The 21142-nt window shown below is 38.8% G+C and overlaps 1 protein-coding gene across 1 annotated transcript in view; it reads right to left on the bottom strand.

Moving 5' to 3' along the window:
- The window catches only part of LOC126416252 (ankyrin repeat and IBR domain-containing protein 1-like), a 567140-nt gene that overhangs the window by 100619 nt on the left and 445379 nt on the right, over nucleotides 1-21142 (bottom strand). Inside the window, exon 16 of the mRNA XM_050083876.1 lies at nucleotides 3045-3309. Coding sequence (XP_049939833.1) covers nucleotides 3045-3309 — 265 coding nt within the window. The remainder of the gene's footprint in view (nucleotides 1-3044; nucleotides 3310-21142) is intronic.

Below are 21142 nucleotides of genomic sequence, written 5' to 3'. Positions count from 1 at the left end.
TTTAACTCAGGAACAGTAAGCACAGAATTTGGTGTTCAGTAAAAAAATGCTCGATAGGTTGAATTTTAACAGATTAAAACTGATTTTCAAAATTTAAACTGGTAACCGATAATTAATTTACCCATTTACCTTAGAGGTATGGCAATTACGCTTTTAGATCTTCTTATCCAATGAATTCAGCTATGACTAGAATGATCTATCTTTGCTTAAAGTAAACATATTAGTAGGTTTACACTTTTCAAAGGTAGAGTTGCAAGCACTGACTGGTGTGTGGAGTATGTCTCTCCAAGTGTTTAGAAAACTGGAGAAGTGGCCAACAATGGGCCTGCATGGGATCTCCGTATACCATAAGACCAGTATTTCTTGAGAACCAAACTCTCAAACATAAACTTTATAGTCCATATTTGGCTCTAAATCATTTTTTCTCTTCCACAACAGAAGGGAAATTATCTGACCGTAGTACATTGGACTCTCACGAGGAGAACACAATAAATGTCATAACCCAATTTCCCTCAAACTTTGCTCAGTAGAAGCAGAGTCAAAACAAGCAAACATGAGTCTCACCTTATTTAAAAATAATCAACTGTTTTGCAAAATTGATGATCAATGTTTTCAATGTAATACAGATGCTTTCCAGGGTGTGCTAATCTCAGCCAAAATGGTATGGCAATTGCGCTTTTAGATCTTCTTAGCCAATGAATTCATCTATGACAGGCAAAGGACTAGAATGATCTATCTTTGCTGAAAGTAAACAATATGGCCTCTCAGTTCTGTGCTCCATGTTCAAAATTCAATATTGTTTTTATTTTATTTTTTTAAATTGTACTTTCCCATATGCGTATAAGATTGCTACACAAATGTCTCTTATCAAGTTCAGAGTTACAAGGGCATTATATTAATTGTAAAATTATACCTGTGTTTGACAATATGTGTCATATATTTACTATTTCATATATACACAAATATCCATCCACACATATACAGACACAAGCAGACATATGTCTGCTTGTGTCTGTATATGTGTGGATGGATATGTGCGTGTGTGCGAGTGTATACCTGTCCTTTTTTCCCCCTAAGGTAAGTCTTTCCGCTCCCGGGATTGGAATGACTCCTTACCCTCTCCCTTAAAACCCACTTCCTTTCGTCTTCCCCTCTCCTTCCCTCTTTCCTGATGAGGCAACAGTTTGTTGCGAAAGCTTGAATTTTGTGTGTGTGTTTGTGTTTGTTTGTGTGTCTATCGACCTGCCAGCGCTTTTGTTCGGTAAGTCACCTCATCTTTGTTTTTATATATATATATATATATATATATATATATATATATATATATATATATATATATATATATATATATATATATCTAAAAACAAAGATGATGTGACTTACCAAATGAAAGTGCTGGCAGGTCGACAGACACACAAACAAACACAAACATACACACAAAATTCAAGCTTTCGCAACAAACTGTTGCCTCATCAGGAAAGAGGGAAGGAGAGGGAAAGACGAAAGGAAGTGGGTTTTAAGGGAGAGGGTAAGGAGTCATTCCAATCCCGGGAGCGGAAAGACTTACCTTAGGGGGAAAAAAGGACGGGTATACACTCGCACACACACACATATCCATCCACACATATACAGACACAAGCAGACATGTCTGCTTGTGTCTGTATATGTGTGGATGGATATGTGTGTGTGTGCGAGTGTATACCCGTCCTTTTTTCCCCCTAAGGTAAGTCTTTCCGCTCCCGGGATTGGAATGACTCCTTACCCTCTCCCTTAAAACCCACTTCCTTTCGTCTCTCCCTCTCCTTCCCTCTTTCCTGATGAGGCAACAGTTTGTTGCGAAAGCTTGAATTTTGTGTGTATGTTTGTGTTTGTTTGTGTGTCTGTCGACCTGCCAGCACTTTCATTTGGTAAGTCACATCATCTTTGTTTTTAGATATATATTTCCTACGTGGAATGTTTCCCTCTATTATAACTATATATATATATATATATATATATATATATATATATATATATATATATATGGTATTTTCTGGGGTTTCAAGCTTTTTAAATTCTCATATTCTTATGTTTCATTCTTATATAACTTCATATATTTATTTATATGTTTATTCATCAGGAAGATTTGATGCATTCCCTACAATGATATCACTTGTAGACATATTCAAAACATAGAAATTCTGAACACCACATGCATTGCGTGAAGGAAGTTTTGCCACAGTAACATTTTCTTTAATGACTCTCACCCGAGAAATAAATGTCATTAACACTACTGAAGATTTCATGCTTTGGCAATAATTCCACAGCAAATCACAGATCATGGATCACTTTACTGAAAACTGGTGCTTGCAGGTGATGAACTACAGGAATTTCACCAAAAACATTTTTCAATAGTTTCCTCACTCATTTACTGCTTTTTTAAATTCATCTACCCAAGTAGACTAATAGAACAACATTAATTCAATATTTACTGGAAAACATTTGTGTAGTAATCTTCTATGGACGTGGGTGGATAAATGAAAAATAAAAGTAATAATCCGGTTTTGATCATGGAGTGCGAAAGAGTGAAGCTACAATGTTAGCCACTGCACCAACGCTTTGCTTGAAAAATTTATCTGCTAAGAGGCACGTACCTTGAAAACTTTGACTGTCATTTTGTCAAAAATGGTCGAGTATCTACAGTTAAGTGGAGACGTGTTCACTTGTTATGACTCATCTTCCACTGAGCGAAGTTTCTGGGAAATTAAATTATGGCACTTGATGTGTTCTCCTCATCAGAAAATGCCTACCTGCAACCCCTATTCCAATAACTACCAGTCCCCAAAGAACACATATTGTGCAACTTGCACTAAGTGGTGTGAGTTGATGCATAAAGTGTGCATAAAGTTTGAAGAAGGGCACTCTGAGAACAGGTGAAGGTAATTATTCTGAAAAGGAGAAGTTTGCATTACCTTCTCTAAACTTTCAAAATTACTCAGATAATAATAGCTACAAACTGAATGGAGCTTGAACTGATTTGGTAAGGAAACAGGACTGCAGTATACCTGATCTTGATGGCTCTCCAGTATCAGCTTCTTCACGCTGTCTCTTCTTGAACTCATCTTCAATCATCTGTAATCGTGACATTTCCAGGGCAATGACCAGGTCAACATTGTAATCAGCTGGGCCATTCACCACAGTAGCAGTAGCCAAGTGAGAACAGCGCCAGCTGCAGTATGCATGCAGCTCTCCTGTGCGAGGGTTACGAGCACGAGGATGGGGGCAGCCTATTCGTTCACATTTGCCCAGCAATGTCACTGTTGGAGAATCCTGAAATTTGACAAAGTTCTTAATAAAACATACTGGTTCAGCAACAAATTAGAAAACATAATTACTTCTATCCTTACATGCATCCCCCCCCCCCACCCTCTCTCTCTCTCTCTCTCTCTCTCTCTCTCTCTCTCTCTCTCTCTCTCACACACACACACACACACACACACACACACACACACAACACATATAGATATATATACGCACACCAAGAAGTTCTTTGCCTGCGATAGAGATACTTGACTTTTGGTCAAATACTATGATTTTTGGAAAGTATAACACTTCACATGGAACACTGTGATGTTTCAGAGCCACACACTTAAACACTTGTTTATGGTATTGATAATATTAAATTATAAGCTGCAGAAAGCACTTCATTTTAAGAGATTTAACCTCAATTAATATACAAGATGTTAGATTCATCATTAAAGGATTACTTCTTTATGTTTATGAGTGCTTAGAGCAATAAAAAATCTTTCAGACCATTGAGCTGTGGCACGATTCACAATACCATACTCATTGGTCATTGACTTAAAGATATGTAAACTTGGTGGCATTACAACAATTCCAATAAGTTGTGTTCACCACTTTATACACAAAGTTTTGTGTGTGACCGCTTTCTCCTCAAAGAGTACCGCATCAATTAATCATTAACGAAAATGAAATTCAAATGAATTTTGCTAAGAGTGTTCTTCTCTATTTAACACAATTCCAGTGAGGCTTTCCAATGGTTCATGTCAGTATGTGGTATGTGTATTCATCATTGCATGCTGGTAATGAAACAGAAATAAACATAGCAAGTGGCAAGTGTGAAAATGTATTAAAGAAATAAAAAATGATTCCGTCTGTAGGAAAAGTAATGGTTAAATGACAATATTAAGAAAAGGATAGATTGCTACTCACCATATAGAGGAGACATGAGCTGTAGACAGGCTCAACAAAAAGACTGCTAAACATGTGAGCTTATGGTGGAAAGGTTTTCTTTTTAAGTAGACATCACACACACTCATTCACACAAGCACAACTTACACACAGGTGACACTGCTTTGGCTACTGAGTCTCAGTGGTCTGAGACAGTTGTCATTTGTGTGTGAGTTGTGCTTGTGTGAATGTGTGTTGTATACTTTAGAAGAAGGCCTTTTAGCCAAAAGCTGACATGTTTGGCAGTCTTTTTGTTGTGCCTGTCTGTGAGTCAACATCTGCTCTATATGGTAAGTAGCAATCTATCCTTTCCATAATATTATCATTATTCCTGCCTGGATTTTCCATTTATTAAAAGTAATAGTACTATTTCCTAAGATTCAATAGAATTGTGCCTATAGGGTACGTCCACAACTGCAGAATCATCACTGATGAGTATTCTGTTTCACTATTGGACAAACTGAAAGATATCATTCAGGCTTACACTCAGCATCTTACAGTGGAGTCTTTTGTATGTAATGCTTGCCTTGAAACCTGAAACCTTCCAGTTTCTCATTCCATTTTGATTAGTCCATAGTTTGGGCACTACATCTTTTGTATTATTGCGATTCCTTTAGTTCCACTATTCATTATATTCTGATTAGCTTATTAGCAGATTTGGCTATTTTGTATTGATGGATTTTGAGCCCATGGGGAAGTCTATAGATGCAGAAACTCTAGAATACCAAGTAATAATTATTTTCTTGGAAAATTTGGTATGGAATATAACAACATAAAAAAGGATAGTTGCTACTAACCACATAGTGAAGATGCTGAGTCACAGAAAGTCACAACAAAGACTGTCAAAAAGTTAGCCAACAAGGCCTTTGTCAAAATAGACAGCAAACACACACACACACACACACACACACACACACACACACACACACACAATGCAACTCACACACACGTCTGTGATAATGTGTGTGAGTTGCATTTGTGTGTGTGTGTGTGTGTGTGTGTGTGTGTGTGTGTGTGTGTGTGTGTGTGTGTGTGTGTGTTTATGCTAAGCCTTGCTGACCAAAAGCTAACTTTCGGACAGTCGCTTTGTTGTGACTTTCAGCAGCTCAGCGTCTCTGCTGTGTGGTGAGTAGCAGCTATCCTTTTCATTACATTGTTATTTATTTTATTTATTTTCATGATTACATGAAAATGGTCACTTGACAATCATTAAACAGAGAACTGTCAAAAACATTAAAGCAAAGAATGATCACGGAAACACAACTCAGCCAGTTGGTCAAAGAATATCTAAATCTCTTCACTTGTTGGAGCTCGCCACACAGGGATCCCTCCCCCCATCACTTTGTCCCACCCCAAACAGTAGAGTATGGCTCCCAGAAAGTGTGGGGATTTGTGTTGTACTCATTGACCTGCCCTTGTATAAGTGATAGGACCCTTGGGTTTCTCTTCTACATCTACATCTACATTGATACTCCGCAAGCCACCCAACGGTGTGTGGCGGAGGGCACTTTACGTGCCACTGTCATTACCTCCCTTTCCTGTTCCAGTCGCGTATGGTTCGCGGGAAGAACGACTGTCTGAAAGCCTCCGTGCGTGCTCTAATCTCTCTAATTTTACATTCGTGATCTCCTCGGGAGGTATAAGTAGGGGGAAGCAATATATTCGATACCTCATCCAGAAACGCACCCTCTCGAAACCTGGCGAGCAAGCTACACCGCGATGCAGAGCGCCTCTCTTGCAGAGTCTGCCACTTAAGTTTATTAAACATCTCCGTAACGCTATCACGGTTACCAAATAACCCTGTGACGAAATCTTGTGGATTTGTTTGTCATGTTGGAGGTGGTGCTGTTGCTGGTTGCATGGTCTCCATGTCTGGTGAGGCAAAGTTGCCAGTGTAGAACTCACATTCTCTCGCTGTTGCATAGGAATGTCTGTGGTGGCACATACGGTGTTTTACCTGCTCCCATGAAACCTGCAGGGACCAGTCTTGTATGCTATTTGGACCGTATGCTCACTGCATTTTAATACTCAGAAAGGTCACAAATATGATGTAAAGGCATGCACGCAGTATCTGTCTGCAATGTCGTATGGGAACAAGTTGCAGTTTCTTTCTGTATGAACCCTTTCCAAACCCCATGATGTTAGGGCTGGGTGCAGCCAGAAATTGAACCAATTCTTGACAAAAAAATCAGCTTCCGTGTTCCCTGCCCCTTTTAATGTGCCTTATATTGGTTATAAATTGTCCAGTAAATTCCAGGTGGTGGAAGTACCAAGGAGGAAAACCTTCTTTCAATTCTTAGGAATCAAACATGATTGGCTTATGACTGGGGTAGATCATACACGGCCAAGTGTCAACATAAGGACAGAAGTGTCATATGGCTTCATGAATGGCCAGTAATTTCCAGTCATGTGCCCTTCACTTAGTCTGTGCTTCTGACAGAGTTCAGGAGAAAAACCCTACAGACTTGCAATCGCCCTCCACATTTTGATGGAGTGCAGTACCAGTAGCCATTTGGCTGGTATCTACAACAGTTGCCAACAACTCATTATGAACTAACTGGGTGAGACAACAATACAGTTCTTTGAAAACTATCTCTTATCTTGTTGAAGGCTTGCCACATGGTGAGTGTTCATGGTAGGCACTGTTTGCCTGTAGTGTTGTTTGCTACTAGTTCATCATAGTGTTATTACCTGCTAGTGCATCATAGTGTTGCTACTTGATGATTACAAGGTAGATATAACTTGCTTGCCCCACTATCAAGTGCACCTTGTCAGCGACTGACAGTACAGAACTAAAGTTGTCTATCCCACAAGTGACTACTGCCATTTTCACTACATTCATGACAGTGGCAGATGCATAAGCCACACATGCCAAAGTCTCTCATCTGACATTGCTGCCCCTTCCACAAAATGCAGCAGATGTCCTGTCACCAACAAATTCAAACTGTAGGACCCACTGCATCTGTTGGTCTAAATATATGCCCATGTGATGGACCACCATGTCCCGCAAGTGTCGATATTGATCATGTGTAGAAGGCATCAAAATGATGTCTTGACAAGGCATGAACGAAGGGCTTATTTCAATAGTGGCACAAGTCCACCCCCCTCATTCTGAGACACAGAGTCCCAAAGCCAAAAGAGCGCTGAAAAATCTGCAGTTGAGACACCAGAAATATTCAAGTATATATACTTGAATATCCCGGCATCCCAACTGCAAACCCTTCAGTGCTCCCCCAACTCTAGGGGGTCTCTACTGCTCAAGTGTCCATACTATTAACTGCCACTACAAACTTTGTATAGTTATTAGTGATGTCATTCTGAGTAAATGCTAACTCTAACATAGCAAAACATAGTTCTGGTTTCTCCCATAGAAAATTTGGCATTTATGTTTTCATCATCAGATTGGCACCCTTGTTAGATTCCACAGTTCCTTTGTCTGCCATATTTACTGCATGTCAATGCAGCTTCCCGTCATTATGTATTGTGTTTTGCCTTTGCATGTCCCTATGCTGTCTCTCTAGCTCTTCTCGCACAAGTGAACATTGTTCTTCCAACCAGTCTTGTTCAGTCTCATAACACAAAATTGCCGTCTCACTCTGTGCCATGCTTGAATTTGATTTTTCCTTTTGTGGTTTCAGTGTCGCCATTTTTCATAGTGTAGTCTACAGATCCAGAAACTAACCAGAATAATGATCAATAACTAATTCTTTTCCTTACAACAAGAAAATTTTCGCTTTACAAAGAAAGCAAGAATAAGTGGGGAAACATAACTCAGCTGGCCAGCCACAGACTAATTAAGTTTCTTGCTGTCTATAGCTGGTGCTTCCCAAACTTTAAAAATGATCATGCATTTCCTGGAAATTCTCCCTGTGAGGGACAACACCTATCACCTCTTTCAGTTGTACTGTGGGAAAGCCCCTTAGTAAGAGGCGTGCAATTCACAATGCACTATTTGGGATAGGCTGTATTAGCTGAAAAGCTGTTTTTTTCTGTTGCAGTACCCCACATTATGGTAGCATAATCCAAGCCTGGTTGGTGAAGCTACTTGCACTTTTATTAAAATTTCTTCTAACACCTGTAGCCACTTAACTTCGATTAATTCAAAACTCTTTTGGTTAACAATTAATAGGAGATATAAGACTTTATTCCCAAGAGTCAGTTCTCTAACTGACTGCTCAATATATACACTGATGTCCTTGCAGAGAAGTAATATCACAGTAACATTTTCTCTTCCTCATCAGCAAGAACTAATGTCCTCCACAGTAGTTAACATGGCTGATCTGTTTTCTCAGATTCACCCTGATCCTACTGATAAGTGTCCTATGTTTAAAAAAAGTAACAAATTTGCATGCCATACATACTCATACATACTCTGCTGCCTGAGTAGCTGTTTCCTTTATACAGTGGTTGCCTGGCCTACTTAAGATGGCCTACAATTCTTCACATAATAGCAGAGACCATGAAGTCCACAGCAGAAACATCTGAGCTTCTGGTTCAAGTCTTCCATTCAGCTTCAGACCACAGAACCACTGTTCATTCTGAGTATGATGCTGTAAATCATACTTCAGACACACACACACACACACACACACACACACACACACACACACACACACACACACACACACAGAATAGGCACTGGAGGAGGCTCTTCCACATCAAGGATGAGATTCCAGTGCTTGTCTGGACATGGTAGGAAAATCTTGTACAGGCACAACACTGAGTGAAGTCTCAGCAACATTTGGAAGTGGCCAGTACCCATATTCACCTTCTGTCAAAAGGTACACTGACCCACCAACATCTATCACTGACTCTCAGGTGGGACAAACAAGCGAGATCAGGCACATTGGAATGTGCATCAGGGCTGCTACAGCTTTTGCCACAGGTGCACCAACATCACTGCTGCCTAGGACAGCAGCTTCAAGTCTGCTTATGGCAGTGAAAGTAGCTAATAGCTGTTTCCACACAACAGCCAGTTACCCTTGCATTCAAGTGCAGCAAATGCAGTTGCTATCCATTTCCTACTAAGTCAAACTACATGATTACTTGAAAGAATGAACTAATCAAAGTAAGTAAAGGCTAACTGAGAAACTAGCAGCAGACTGCAACAGTGAGTGGTCAAAATGCACCACTGTTGCACTCTAAGAGGCTTGAATATACACTACTAAAATTATGACCTACTCAGAATAAAATGAAGAAAATAAAAACTAGTTCAAGTCTCATTTAGATGGCAGTTAAATTGATATTGCTAAATAATGCTGCTAATCACTTTCACAAAAGTCAGAGTGCAAATTACTGTGAGAGCACCAACTTACAAAACACTACAGCACTGCGTATGGGATTATAACCAAATGTGAGTACTGACTTGCTACTCTACCATGCTCAAAATATGAGACAATTACACTGCAGGTGGCATACATCTACACTACTAAAATTACAACGTACCCACAATAAGAACAAGAGAATAAAAACTGACTTTGTTGTCTTTTATACAATATTAAAGAGATACCACTAAATGGATTCATAAAATCGAAAGCAGAATAATTGGCTTTCAACTGATACATGTAGTCATAAAAAACTGATAAGTTCACTCATAATGAATGAAATCTACTAAACACAGGTGGTAACTTCTTTCAGTTCTAAATTATTCATTTCTGTCTTGAGAGAGAGGTCAGAGGTGGATCAATAGTCATGCATGTTATTGGGCTATCACTGAGAATTAATCATATATTGGTGCAATACAGTAGTGCCAATGAATAACAAACACCCAATAAAATACACGAATAAGGAAAAAGACAGCAGTTGATGACATGATAATGGCTGTTATGAAGCAGAAATGAAGAAAGGCTGACCATGTAGCAAGACAGATTGCTGGAAGATGAACCAAGGCAATTCTGTATTAGAGTCCTTGTTATAAAAGAAGACTTAGAGGATGACAAAGTGAAAGATGGACTGATGACATTAAAAAAAACAATCAGGATAAACTTGGATGTGAAAAGTTGTAGATTGTAATGTATGGTGAAGTCCATAAGATGTCTGTATCCAGCATTGGATGATAAATGACTGATGATGACCAAATTGTTTTTTTCTTACACTACAACAACATGAAAATTATAATGAGAAACTGTAAATAATTCTAAATAAGGAAATTCTTTTGACTGTACTAATTTCATGCAGTGTACCAAATATGTAGTATCTCTAGTTCATTAGCTATGTGAGCAAGCTAAAGTAGCCTATATACATGAAGGAGTGTCTGCTCTTAATGCCATGTTTTTAGTATTGTAATTTGAAGTGGACGAGCATTCTCTACATTGAGACACTAAACAGTCAGGTGATCATATGAAAATTGAAAGAGAAAGAGCATAACAGACTGAAAATTTAAGTCATAACTTGCTCATAATAATAATCTGTATATCTACATTGCCAATCTTCAAGGAACACTAACAAGTAAATACATTTCAGGAATCCCTGAAATATATTGTGGTTTGCATAGAAACACACTGGTGCACAAAACTTAAGGATGAAATTAAATTTTGCATAATGTGTCACTGCCACAAAACACAAAACTTGGACCACAGTTACAAAGAATTTCTAAAGTACATTACAGAAGGTAACTGAAAGAACAGAAATGATGCTTTTCATTCGAAGACAATAATTACACTGAATTCACCATGATTTATGATGGTCCTCTCACTGATACAAAGGGCGAGACATGTTACTTAAAAGGATATGTGATAAGCAAGGATGGCAGTGCATGCTCTGCAATATGATCTTGTGCTGGCCCTAAGGTTAGAAAGGAGTTATTGTGGTAGAGTGTTCCATTCCTCCACCAGCATGACTGATAACAGCTGGATGGTTGTTATTGCTGCGACTGGTGCTGCTGCATGTATATGTGGTGCAAAACATTTCCACTACACATCCCACATGTGCTCTATGAGACTGAATTCGAGGGGGGAAGGGGGACGGTGTGGGCAGGCCAGACTCTTCGCCAAATATACTCTCATTCCAAAAGAACCTCTCCACCTCTGTTGTTCAATGTGGCTGTGCATTGTCATCAATAAAAGTGTAGTCAGGGCTTTATGCATCCATGAAAAGACACACATAGGGAAGGAGCACAGCGTCACAGTAACATCAACTGGTGAGTGTCGTGTTCAGATGTCTGTAAGTCAGTATGCCCATGCAACATTATGCATCCCTGCACCACCTGGTCGACCAAACCAATCATGTTTGACAATGTTTAGGGGGCACTACATGCTCATGTAAGGGTACATCCAGACTGAATCTGCTCTCATCCAAGAAGAGCATGAAACAGCACACCTCATTGGTGCTGTCCTTATGCTCTTGATATAATCACAAATAGTGCTACTTACATGTGGCTGTCAACAAAACACAATGTACTAGTCACCAGGCAAGGAGACAGCTGCATGCAGTTGCTGTGCATCTGTGGGTATGCAATTGTGTGCCTTGCTGCCTTGTTAAACATGGTTATTGCACCCCCTGACTGACATGTATCCCTTCTTGCCTGTAGCATAATGTAGCCCTGTGATTTGAAATGCTACCCCTGCAAGTGAAAAAATGCTTTGAGCAATACCAAAATTGTGGGCTGCACTTCTCACACTGGGTCCTCCTTCCCATTTTCCAATGATTCTTCCCCAGGTGCAATCATCCAAATATTGTCTCCGGGCCATATTGTAATGAAGAACACCACCACAGTGCATTTTAACTGCTTACTGGTTGACACACACTGGCTTTTCCCATTCCTTCAATTGCTTCATGTTGTGAGGACAGCCCCATTTGGAACTATAGTCATGCTAACCACATATCATGTGGCGTCAAGCTTTCTGTGTATGACTGAGAGACCTTTGGCAACACGCTCTAACACTTTCATTTATTTTCACCATGTTGTTAATATGTTATTTTACATTATCCATCTTGTCCCTGAGTTCTGAAGAGCAGTGAACATAAATGGTGCAATAACATTGTTATTTGAATAAGTTGTGTTACAACTGTAGACTTCAAACCAGGATACAGATTACCTGACTCTTTCTCAAGGAGTCCCTTGCGGAGTGGGGGAGTGGCCATGTACGTAAAAAACAGTATCCCGTTTGAGTCTATAGACATATCACGGCACTGCACTGAACAGCTATTTGAATGTTGTGCAGGGACAGTTGAATTTAATGAGACTAAACCTCTAATTGCTGTTGTTTATAGGTCCCCTAACTCTGACTTCAGAGCCTTTCTGCTCAAGATAGAGAGGGTTCTTGGTTCACTTTATGCTAAGTAACAAAAATCAGTTATACATGGTGACTTCAGTATTAATTTTGTATTTGATTGTACAAGAAAAAGGATGTTGATAGATCTCCTAAACTCATATGATCTAATGCAGACTGTATTTTTTCTAACTAGGGTGCAGGGAAACAGTAGCACAGCCACAGACAATATTTTTATTCATTCTTCATTACTAGATGGCCATTCTGTTGGTAAAAGGGTGAATGGCCTTTCAGACCACAATGCACAAATTTTAACTCTAAAAGGCTTTTGTACTCAAACAAACATGTAATTAAAAACTATGTAGGAAAGTTAATCCAATGGAAATAGAGAATTTTTTAAACCTCTTCACGGAACAAGCGTGGCAGGATGTCCATAGTGCCAATAACATAGATGACAAATATAGTGCTTTCCTTAACACATTTCTCATGCTCTTTGAGAGTTGCTTCCCATTAGAACAGGGTACTAGCAGTAAAAGGCAGCCTGGGTGGCTGACTAGTGTAGAACAAAGTGGGAATTATATCAAAATGTTAGAAGTAGTCACAATCAACTTACAGTAGCCCATTACAAACAGTATTTTAAGGTGCTTAAACATGTTGTTAATAAGGCAAAGAGTATGTGGTATGCAAATAAAATAGCTAATTCACAGGACAAAATTAAAACCAGATGGTCAGTTGTGAAGTAAGTGTCTCATCAGCAGCACAAGGTCAATGGTATAGAGCCAGTTTGTAGTAAAAATATTTCGGTTACCAATAAGTCAGATATATGTACAGTACTTAACAATCATTTTTGAGCATTGTTGGTGAATTAAATAAAAGTTTAGTTTCTGCAGGGAATCATATAACACTCTTGGAAAATGCCTTTCCAAGACTGATGTCTGGAATACTCCTCTGTGATACTGACAAGGGGGAGACTGAGTCAATAATTATTGGATATGATGGAGTGCCTAGCAAAATACTGTGCTGCACACGTTAGCCCTGTGCTTAGCCACATTTGTAATTTTTCCTTTAAGAATGGTCAGTTTCCTGAATGATTAAAGTACTCAGTAGTAAAGCCGTTTTATAAAAAGGGATAATGTAGAAAATTTAGGCCTATTTCTATGCCATCAGTGTTTGCAAAAGTTATTGAAAATTCTGCGTATGTAAGGACAATTGATCATTTTACATCATATAATTTGCTATCAAATGTACAGTTCAGCTTTAGAAGTCTCTAACGACTGAAAATGCTATATTATCTTTTCTCTGTGAGGCACCGAATGGATTAAACAAAAGATTTGAATGCTAGGCATATTTTTTTTTTAACTAAGGCGTTTGATTGTGTTGATCACTAGATACTGCTCCAGAAGATGGCCCATTACAGAATACAGGGAGCAGCTCACAATTGGTTCACCTCTTACTTTAACAACAGACAGCAAAAGGTCATTATTCGCAGTGTTGAGAATGGCTGTTATGTGGGGTACGATCAAATGAAGGGGTGCACCAGGGATCAGTGTTGGGGCCACTCCTGTTCCTTACTTATATAAACGATATGCCCTCTAGTATTACGGGTAATTCTAAAATACTTCTGTTTGCTGGTGACACTAGCTTCGTAGTAAAGGATGTTGTGTGCAGTGTTCGCTCCATTTCAAACAGTGCAGTTCATGACATGAGTTCATGGCTTGTAGAAAATAAACTAATGCTAAATCACAGTAAGACTCAATTTTTACAGTTTCTAACACACAATTTAAAAAAAAAAAAAAAAAAGAAAAAAACAACATTTTAATTTCGCAGGATGGGCATATGATTAGTGAAACTGAACAGTTCAAATTTCTAGGTGTTCAGTAGATAGTAAACTGTTGTGAAAAGCTCACATTCAGGGTCTTGTTCAAAGACTTAATGCTACCATTTTTCCTATTCAAATGGTATCTGAAGCAAGTGATAGTTCTACACAAAAATTAATCCACTTTGCTTATTTTTATTCGCTTATGTCATGTGGTATCGTATTTTGGGGTAACTCTTTCCATTCTAAAAGGATATTTTTGGCTCAGAAACGGACAGTTGTTGATTGCTTTTATATAAACTTATGGTTTGACTTTTTTTGCTTTCATAAACATTTTATTTTTATCTGTTATTACTTTTATGATGTAATTTCATGTACTGACATGTTCTGAGGCCTTGAGATTTGCTCCTCAATTTTGTCCTATGGAACTAGAAGTGTAAATAAATAAGTACATAAATAAATAAACCATTTATGGGTGTTAAGGAGAAAATATGTTAAACATAAATGGTCATTTTTAAGTACTCAAATTTTCAAGCAATCTATCTAAGTTTCAGTACATTTTCACAGGTTTCGAACAGCAGAGCACCTGTACCACTTCCTTGGAATGCCAGATATCACTTCGGTTTTATTTGATAACTCTCCATCAATTACTACCAACTGTGACTTTTCTGACTGGAATTCGTGAATTTAGTTGCACAGCTGACAAGGGTAGGCTGCAGCATTTGGATCACAGATTTAATTCAGACTTTGTACAATATCAATAGTCCTTTAGGATAACATAATGTGCACTTAGTAAGGTGTTCTGCTTCGGCTGTTTCGAGAAAATTGCAAGAGAAGTTTTATGTGTCAATAACATATTGGTGCATTGTGACCCTGAGCACAAGCTGGCAGTGCTCATTTGGTTAGCATTCAAGCTCCATAACTGGTGGACTTCTGGAATAAGTCCAGCTCATTCCTTTTTTTCCCCAACACTATCCATATTATTTGATATACATTTGAAAGGTAATCTAATGAAAATACAAATGTATTTGCATGAAATTTTATTGAATTTCCAAAGTTATTTGGCTGTTAACTATTTTTTATTACTACAACAAACATTATGTGATTTTTATTTCTACAGGCAAATTAAAAACTTTAGCAATTGACTTCATATTTGACTGTCAACAACAAGAAATTGCTTCTTGTGAAAATGCTATTAAAATACATTCAGTCATACATAGCCAATTTTTGGTACCTATATTTGTGAAAATGTTGCATATGCATGGTTTGGATCCAAATTGTTGCAAGAAAGAGAAATTTTTTAATATGTCAATGAGCTTTGTTTTTCCTTAGGAACTCTTAAGATTCCTTGTGCATGCAGGAAAATTGCATTCATTTGATGAAGTAGATACATTTACCATTTATGTTCTCCATGTCCATGTGAAAAATATCATCCTGAAACTAGTAACGTCGGAAAACATGTCTAACGATTAATCATTCGTACCATCATATTCTGGCATATTGTAACTCATTGTATTATTGGATAAAGTTATTTACATATTTATGCAGCAAAACCTGTTCCTCCTCCGTGAAACCAGTGTCTACAGATCAAAGCTTTCTTGGTACCTTAATTGATTGGAGATACAAGGGATTTCGGAAATTATGACAGGCACACATTCTCAGGAAAACTTCATGTGTGCGGTCATTTACTTGTTGATAATTATAAAAATTTAATATTTGTTGTGATAATAAAAATTAGCAAACAACCAAATAACATTGGAAATCCAATGAAATTTCATGTAAATGCACGTCTTTTCATTACGTTACCTTTTAAATGTAATGTGTGTGAAATAATGGAGCTTGAACACTAACCATGTGACTACTGCCAACTCATGTTCAGGGTCATAATGCACTGATGCATAAAACTTCACTTGCACTTTTCTTAAAATTGCCAAACCTGTACACCTTACAACTTGCACGTTAAGTTGTCCTAATGGACTTCTCGTGTGAGATGATACTAGAGCTGTTCATGAGGAATGATGTTGTAGGCTCTCTACTGTTCCCAGTCTTTATAAATGATTTAGGAGACAATTTGAGCAGCCTCTTAAATTGTTTGCAGATATCGTTATTGTTTACCAACTAATAAAGTCATCATAAGATCAAAACGAATTGCAAAATAATTTATACGAGATATCTGTTTGTGTGAGGTTATCCACTTGAGTGGTAAAAGAAATCTGTTTAATTTCAGTAAAACGATAAATCACACAAAACTACAAACTGTCAGTTCAGCTAAATACCTATGTATTACAATTATGAACAGCTTAAATTGGAATAATCACCTACAAAATGTTGTTGGGAAGTTGAAAAACAAAAGACTGCATTCGATTGGCAGAATATTTGGAGGATACAACAGATCTACTACAGTGAGTGCCTGCACTACACTTGTCTGTCCTCTTCTGGACAACTGCTGCATGCTATGGGGATTAATGGATGACACTAAAACGTTCAAAGAAAGGCAGCTTGTTTTGTATCACTGCAAAATTGTGGAGAAAGTATCAGGGGTATGATATGTAAGTTGGATGGAAATTATTAAAATAAAGGCTTTTTCATTGTGGTAAGATCTTTTCACAAAATTTCAATTACCAACTTTCTCCTCTAAATGCAAAAATATTTCCTATGGTATAATTTATGAAAACACCTGCAGTGTTCTCCAACCAAAATGGATAAAATAATGCAAAGTTTTTTTCTGTTGATGCCCACCTACATAGGGGAAATTATAATTGTAATAAAATGAAAGAAATCAGAGCTCAGATGGAAAGATTTAAACATTCACTTTTCCCATGTGTTGTTTGAGAGAGGAATAGCAGAGAAATTATCTTAAGGTGGTATGATGAACCTCTGCCAGGCACTTAAGTGTGAATTGTAGAGTAGTCATGCTTATGTAGATGTACATGTAGACATCTGTCAATCATGTTCAAGTGAGCTGTTGAAGGCTGACATAAGTATCCTTCATATCATTCATGCACCGTATGCACGTCACACATGTGCGAAGATCATACAAACAGGTCTAGCAGCAGCATCCAGTGTAGTGATCCCTGCCATTCATGGAAGCGCGTGTACCACATATGTCCAATATAGAAGGGCTCACAGCAAAAATGTGCATGATTGCAATTAGTTTCTAAACATTGGGCCATATATTGTGGGAAAGTATTACTCAACAGGTGCAGGATCTATCTGCTGGAGAGCATTTGTAATCTCCATGGAACAAGGGGGAATGAAGGAGCTCTGGTAACATGGAAGATTTCCGGCATCATGGAAGACGAATACGATGTATATAAGTGATTGTTGTTATATACTATTTAGAGACAGAATGTTAATGAGAAGTCTTTGAGACAGTAATATTAGTATGTTCCTGTGTAACTTTTTGTGAAAGTTCTTAATAATATACAGAGTTTTTGAAACCAATTTGCACTTCATTTAAGCATAGCTGGACCCTGAGGTAAATCACTAGAGTTGCAAGGCTGAATATCAACACCAATCTAATAAATGAGTATTAAGGTGGTGGTGTTAGGTGTAGCTGCATGGAGTTAGAGGTCTAAAACAGACGTTGCTCAAGCTGTCAAAACATGGCCACAATACCTAAATACAACAGTCATCAGCCACCTAATAAAAACTCCATGTGGTGATCATGTGGTTATAAGTGAAAAGTGCCAGATAAAAAGCAGATTGAAAGGAAGAAATTCTGTAATAAATCTGCAAAGAGAACAGATGTTGCCAAGGGCAACAGGAAGTGTAAACAACAACATCGATGTGCCTGGGCTAAGAGTATCTGGCGAAACACACAGCCATAGATGACTCGCCAAAAGTGAGCACACAGCCAGCAACATCCAGCCAGTCCACAGCCATCGATGACTGACCTAATGCTACCACACAGTCTACACCACTGCGACGCCAGCACACAGTCTGCATCATCACAATGCCAGCATGCAATCTACACCACTGTGATGCCAGCACACGGTATAGCTACGGTGAGCTACACCAGCATTTCACTTCAAAATTTTTTTGTGGTTGCAGTGCAGTGATTTGGAAATATTTGTGAGTTTTTTCATGCTGGTGATAACAAGGAAAATTCAACAGAAGATAATATGGAAATGTTATTACAAGAACTGAATGGTAAGTTTGTGCAACTATATAAACACTTAGGTGTGCTGGCTTATGCCTTTGCCAGCACAACAGTCCATATTAGGAAACACTGTATAGCAGGTGCTGAACTAAGGATGCTAAGACAAGAGAAGACCAAGACACGCCCGCAGGCTACGTGTCGATAACAGCCCCTGGGCAGTGTGCATATAGGCAACGGGTGCCAACCAAGCTGTCTCAATCTCTCAATATCAGTACCTCCGTATGTCGCATTGGGACTGAGTTCACATTGCACCTCACTACTTTGAATTGTGCTCTAGTTTTCCACAGTGATATTCATCTCACACCTCAGCTTGCTGTGAGGTAATGTTAGTCATTGTATACAGTTATGATAGGACACAGATAAGATTCAAGAATTAGTACACATTATTTGAATGCCGTTAACCACAGAACTTCAGATTGGACATAATTGAAGTTAAGTACTCAATTACTTCCTGTAATAAAGTGTATTTTAACAACATGTGCATTTTGTGTTGTCTTTTCATATTTTGCTGCAATTTGTTAGTGAGGGAATGGCTACCCCGCCACCTCCACCCCATTCCCCTGCACCTCCGCCACAGAGTGCTCCTGCTCTGGAACTAAATCAAATTTTTCAATTTCAGAACCAGCAAATTGCCACATTGCTGTCTACTGTACAGCAGCTGCTTGCCACACAAGCTGCGTTGTCTGCCTAACTGACAAACCAACTGACAAACCAACTGATCCAACAAGTGTAACCAAGCAACATTCCACTGTTTCGGCACTTTGATGTAAAAGAAGAGAAATGGCTCTAATACCTCACCACCCAGTTTAAGGCCCACTGTCAAGTCCATCAAATTCAAAGAACTGTGACATCTTATTATTTCTTATCTATCATGGGACCCCTCCGTTTCAATTAATTCAAAAACTCTTCTCAATGTTATTTTCCAACATGATGAAGTAGTAGGTGCATTAAGTTGCTATTACAAACAGCAGATTCAGGTTATAGCAGCCAGATTTCAGTTCTTTTGGGAAAAAAAATCCGGAACAGATGTACCATCAATGGTATACCGATTTACAGGGTCTCATTAGGAAGTGTAAATTCAAGTGTAGTTGGGGAACTTTTATAGTGACATGATGATCCTTGATGTATTCACATACAATGTCCATGATTGCGGAATTAGAGATCAGATTCTCAAGTACTCAGATCCTTTGCTCCATCAAGTGCTGCAGTTATTAGAACAATTCAATTCCGGTGCCATAGCTGCCAATAAACTTGATTAGGTTCCGATTTGTCAGGTCCAGTTGCCTCTTACCTGTGATTGCCCCACTCAGCTGCTACAATGAGCACTGCTACAATGAGCACTCACACATATGTGCAGAAAGCATAGTGAACAACAAGCCAGGCCTGTAAATCTAGTGAAGTCTTGCCTTCACTGTTTTGCTCACCATAACTGGAAAAATGCATGTCGCGCAACACGACATGTTACTCATGTGGAAAGAAAGGCCATGTCCAGGCAGTTTGCTTGCAAAGCCAAAGGAACATCAATTCTGCCTGCTTGCACAACAACAGGTCTCATGCACATTCTGTGAATGCAGTGTTTTCAAAACTGACAACAGGTTCTAGCAGTAATTCAAGTAAGGTCGTGCCCTCATCTCGTCCCATTGCAGTTAAACACCATTCCGGCAAACTGTTTGTAACACTACAAATTGCTGGCCGTTGTATTGACTTTCAGTAGGAGACAGAGGTTTCTGTAACTTTGCTTAACCGTGCCACATGTGAACAGTTAGGCTCACCACACCTGTCAAAATCTAGCATGCTCCTCACTGCATACTCATCTGCATGGGACCCTTACCAGTTGGGTCTGATTCAAGAGATTGAGAAGGTCCAAAGAAGAGGGGCAAGATTCGTGACTGGTACATTTAGCCATCATGAGAGCATTACAAATCTCATTGAAAGTTTGAAGTGGGACACACTTGCAGGCAGACGGCCCATGGCACGGAAAGGGCTGCTCACTAAATTCCGAAATCCGATCTTTGCCGAGGATGTAGAGCATATATTATTACCACCAACTTTCAAATTGCACAAAGATCACCATTCAAAGATAAGGGAAATTAGAGCTCGTACTGAGGCATTTAGACAGTTGTTTTTCTCTCGCGCGATATGTGAATGGAACAGAGGGGGGTGAGGAATATGACTTTGGCGCAAATTGTGCTCTCCGCCACACACTGCTTGGTGGCTAGCAAAGTATATATGTAGATGTAGATGTAGATACAATGAACAGGAAATCACAGTACTTGGACAGTGTAGTTTACCTCCCACTTACAAATCTCACGCTACGACAGTGAAATTTACTCTGTTGCAATCAAGAGACAGTGAAAATATTTTCTGCTTAGATTCGTTTGACTTGTCTGCCCTTACCATCCAAGACAATGTACTTTCAGTGACTGCTTTTAATCCAACAGACATCATCACTAGTTTGCTTAAGGAATTGCCTTAACTTCTTTCTGATGAACTTGGAAGAGCTAATAATTGTGTAGCACACATTACCCTGAAAGACAATGCACAGCCTAAGTTTTTCCAGGCTCAGCCCATTCCCATTGCTTTATGAGACAAAGTAGCCAGTGAATTAAAGGAACTGCAAGACTATGGTGTGACTGCTCCAATACAAGCTAGTCAGAGGGCAAGTCCATTGGTTTTGATGCCAAAGCCTTCTGGTCACATTCACATTTCTGTTGACTTCGAAAC

This window comes from Schistocerca serialis, chromosome 8 (genome assembly GCF_023864345.2).
Source record: "Schistocerca serialis cubense isolate TAMUIC-IGC-003099 chromosome 8, iqSchSeri2.2, whole genome shotgun sequence".
NCBI lineage: Eukaryota > Metazoa > Arthropoda > Insecta > Orthoptera > Acrididae > Schistocerca > Schistocerca serialis.
The sequence above is the reverse complement of the archived record's forward strand: the minus strand, read 5'-3'. Positions and strand labels throughout refer to the sequence as shown.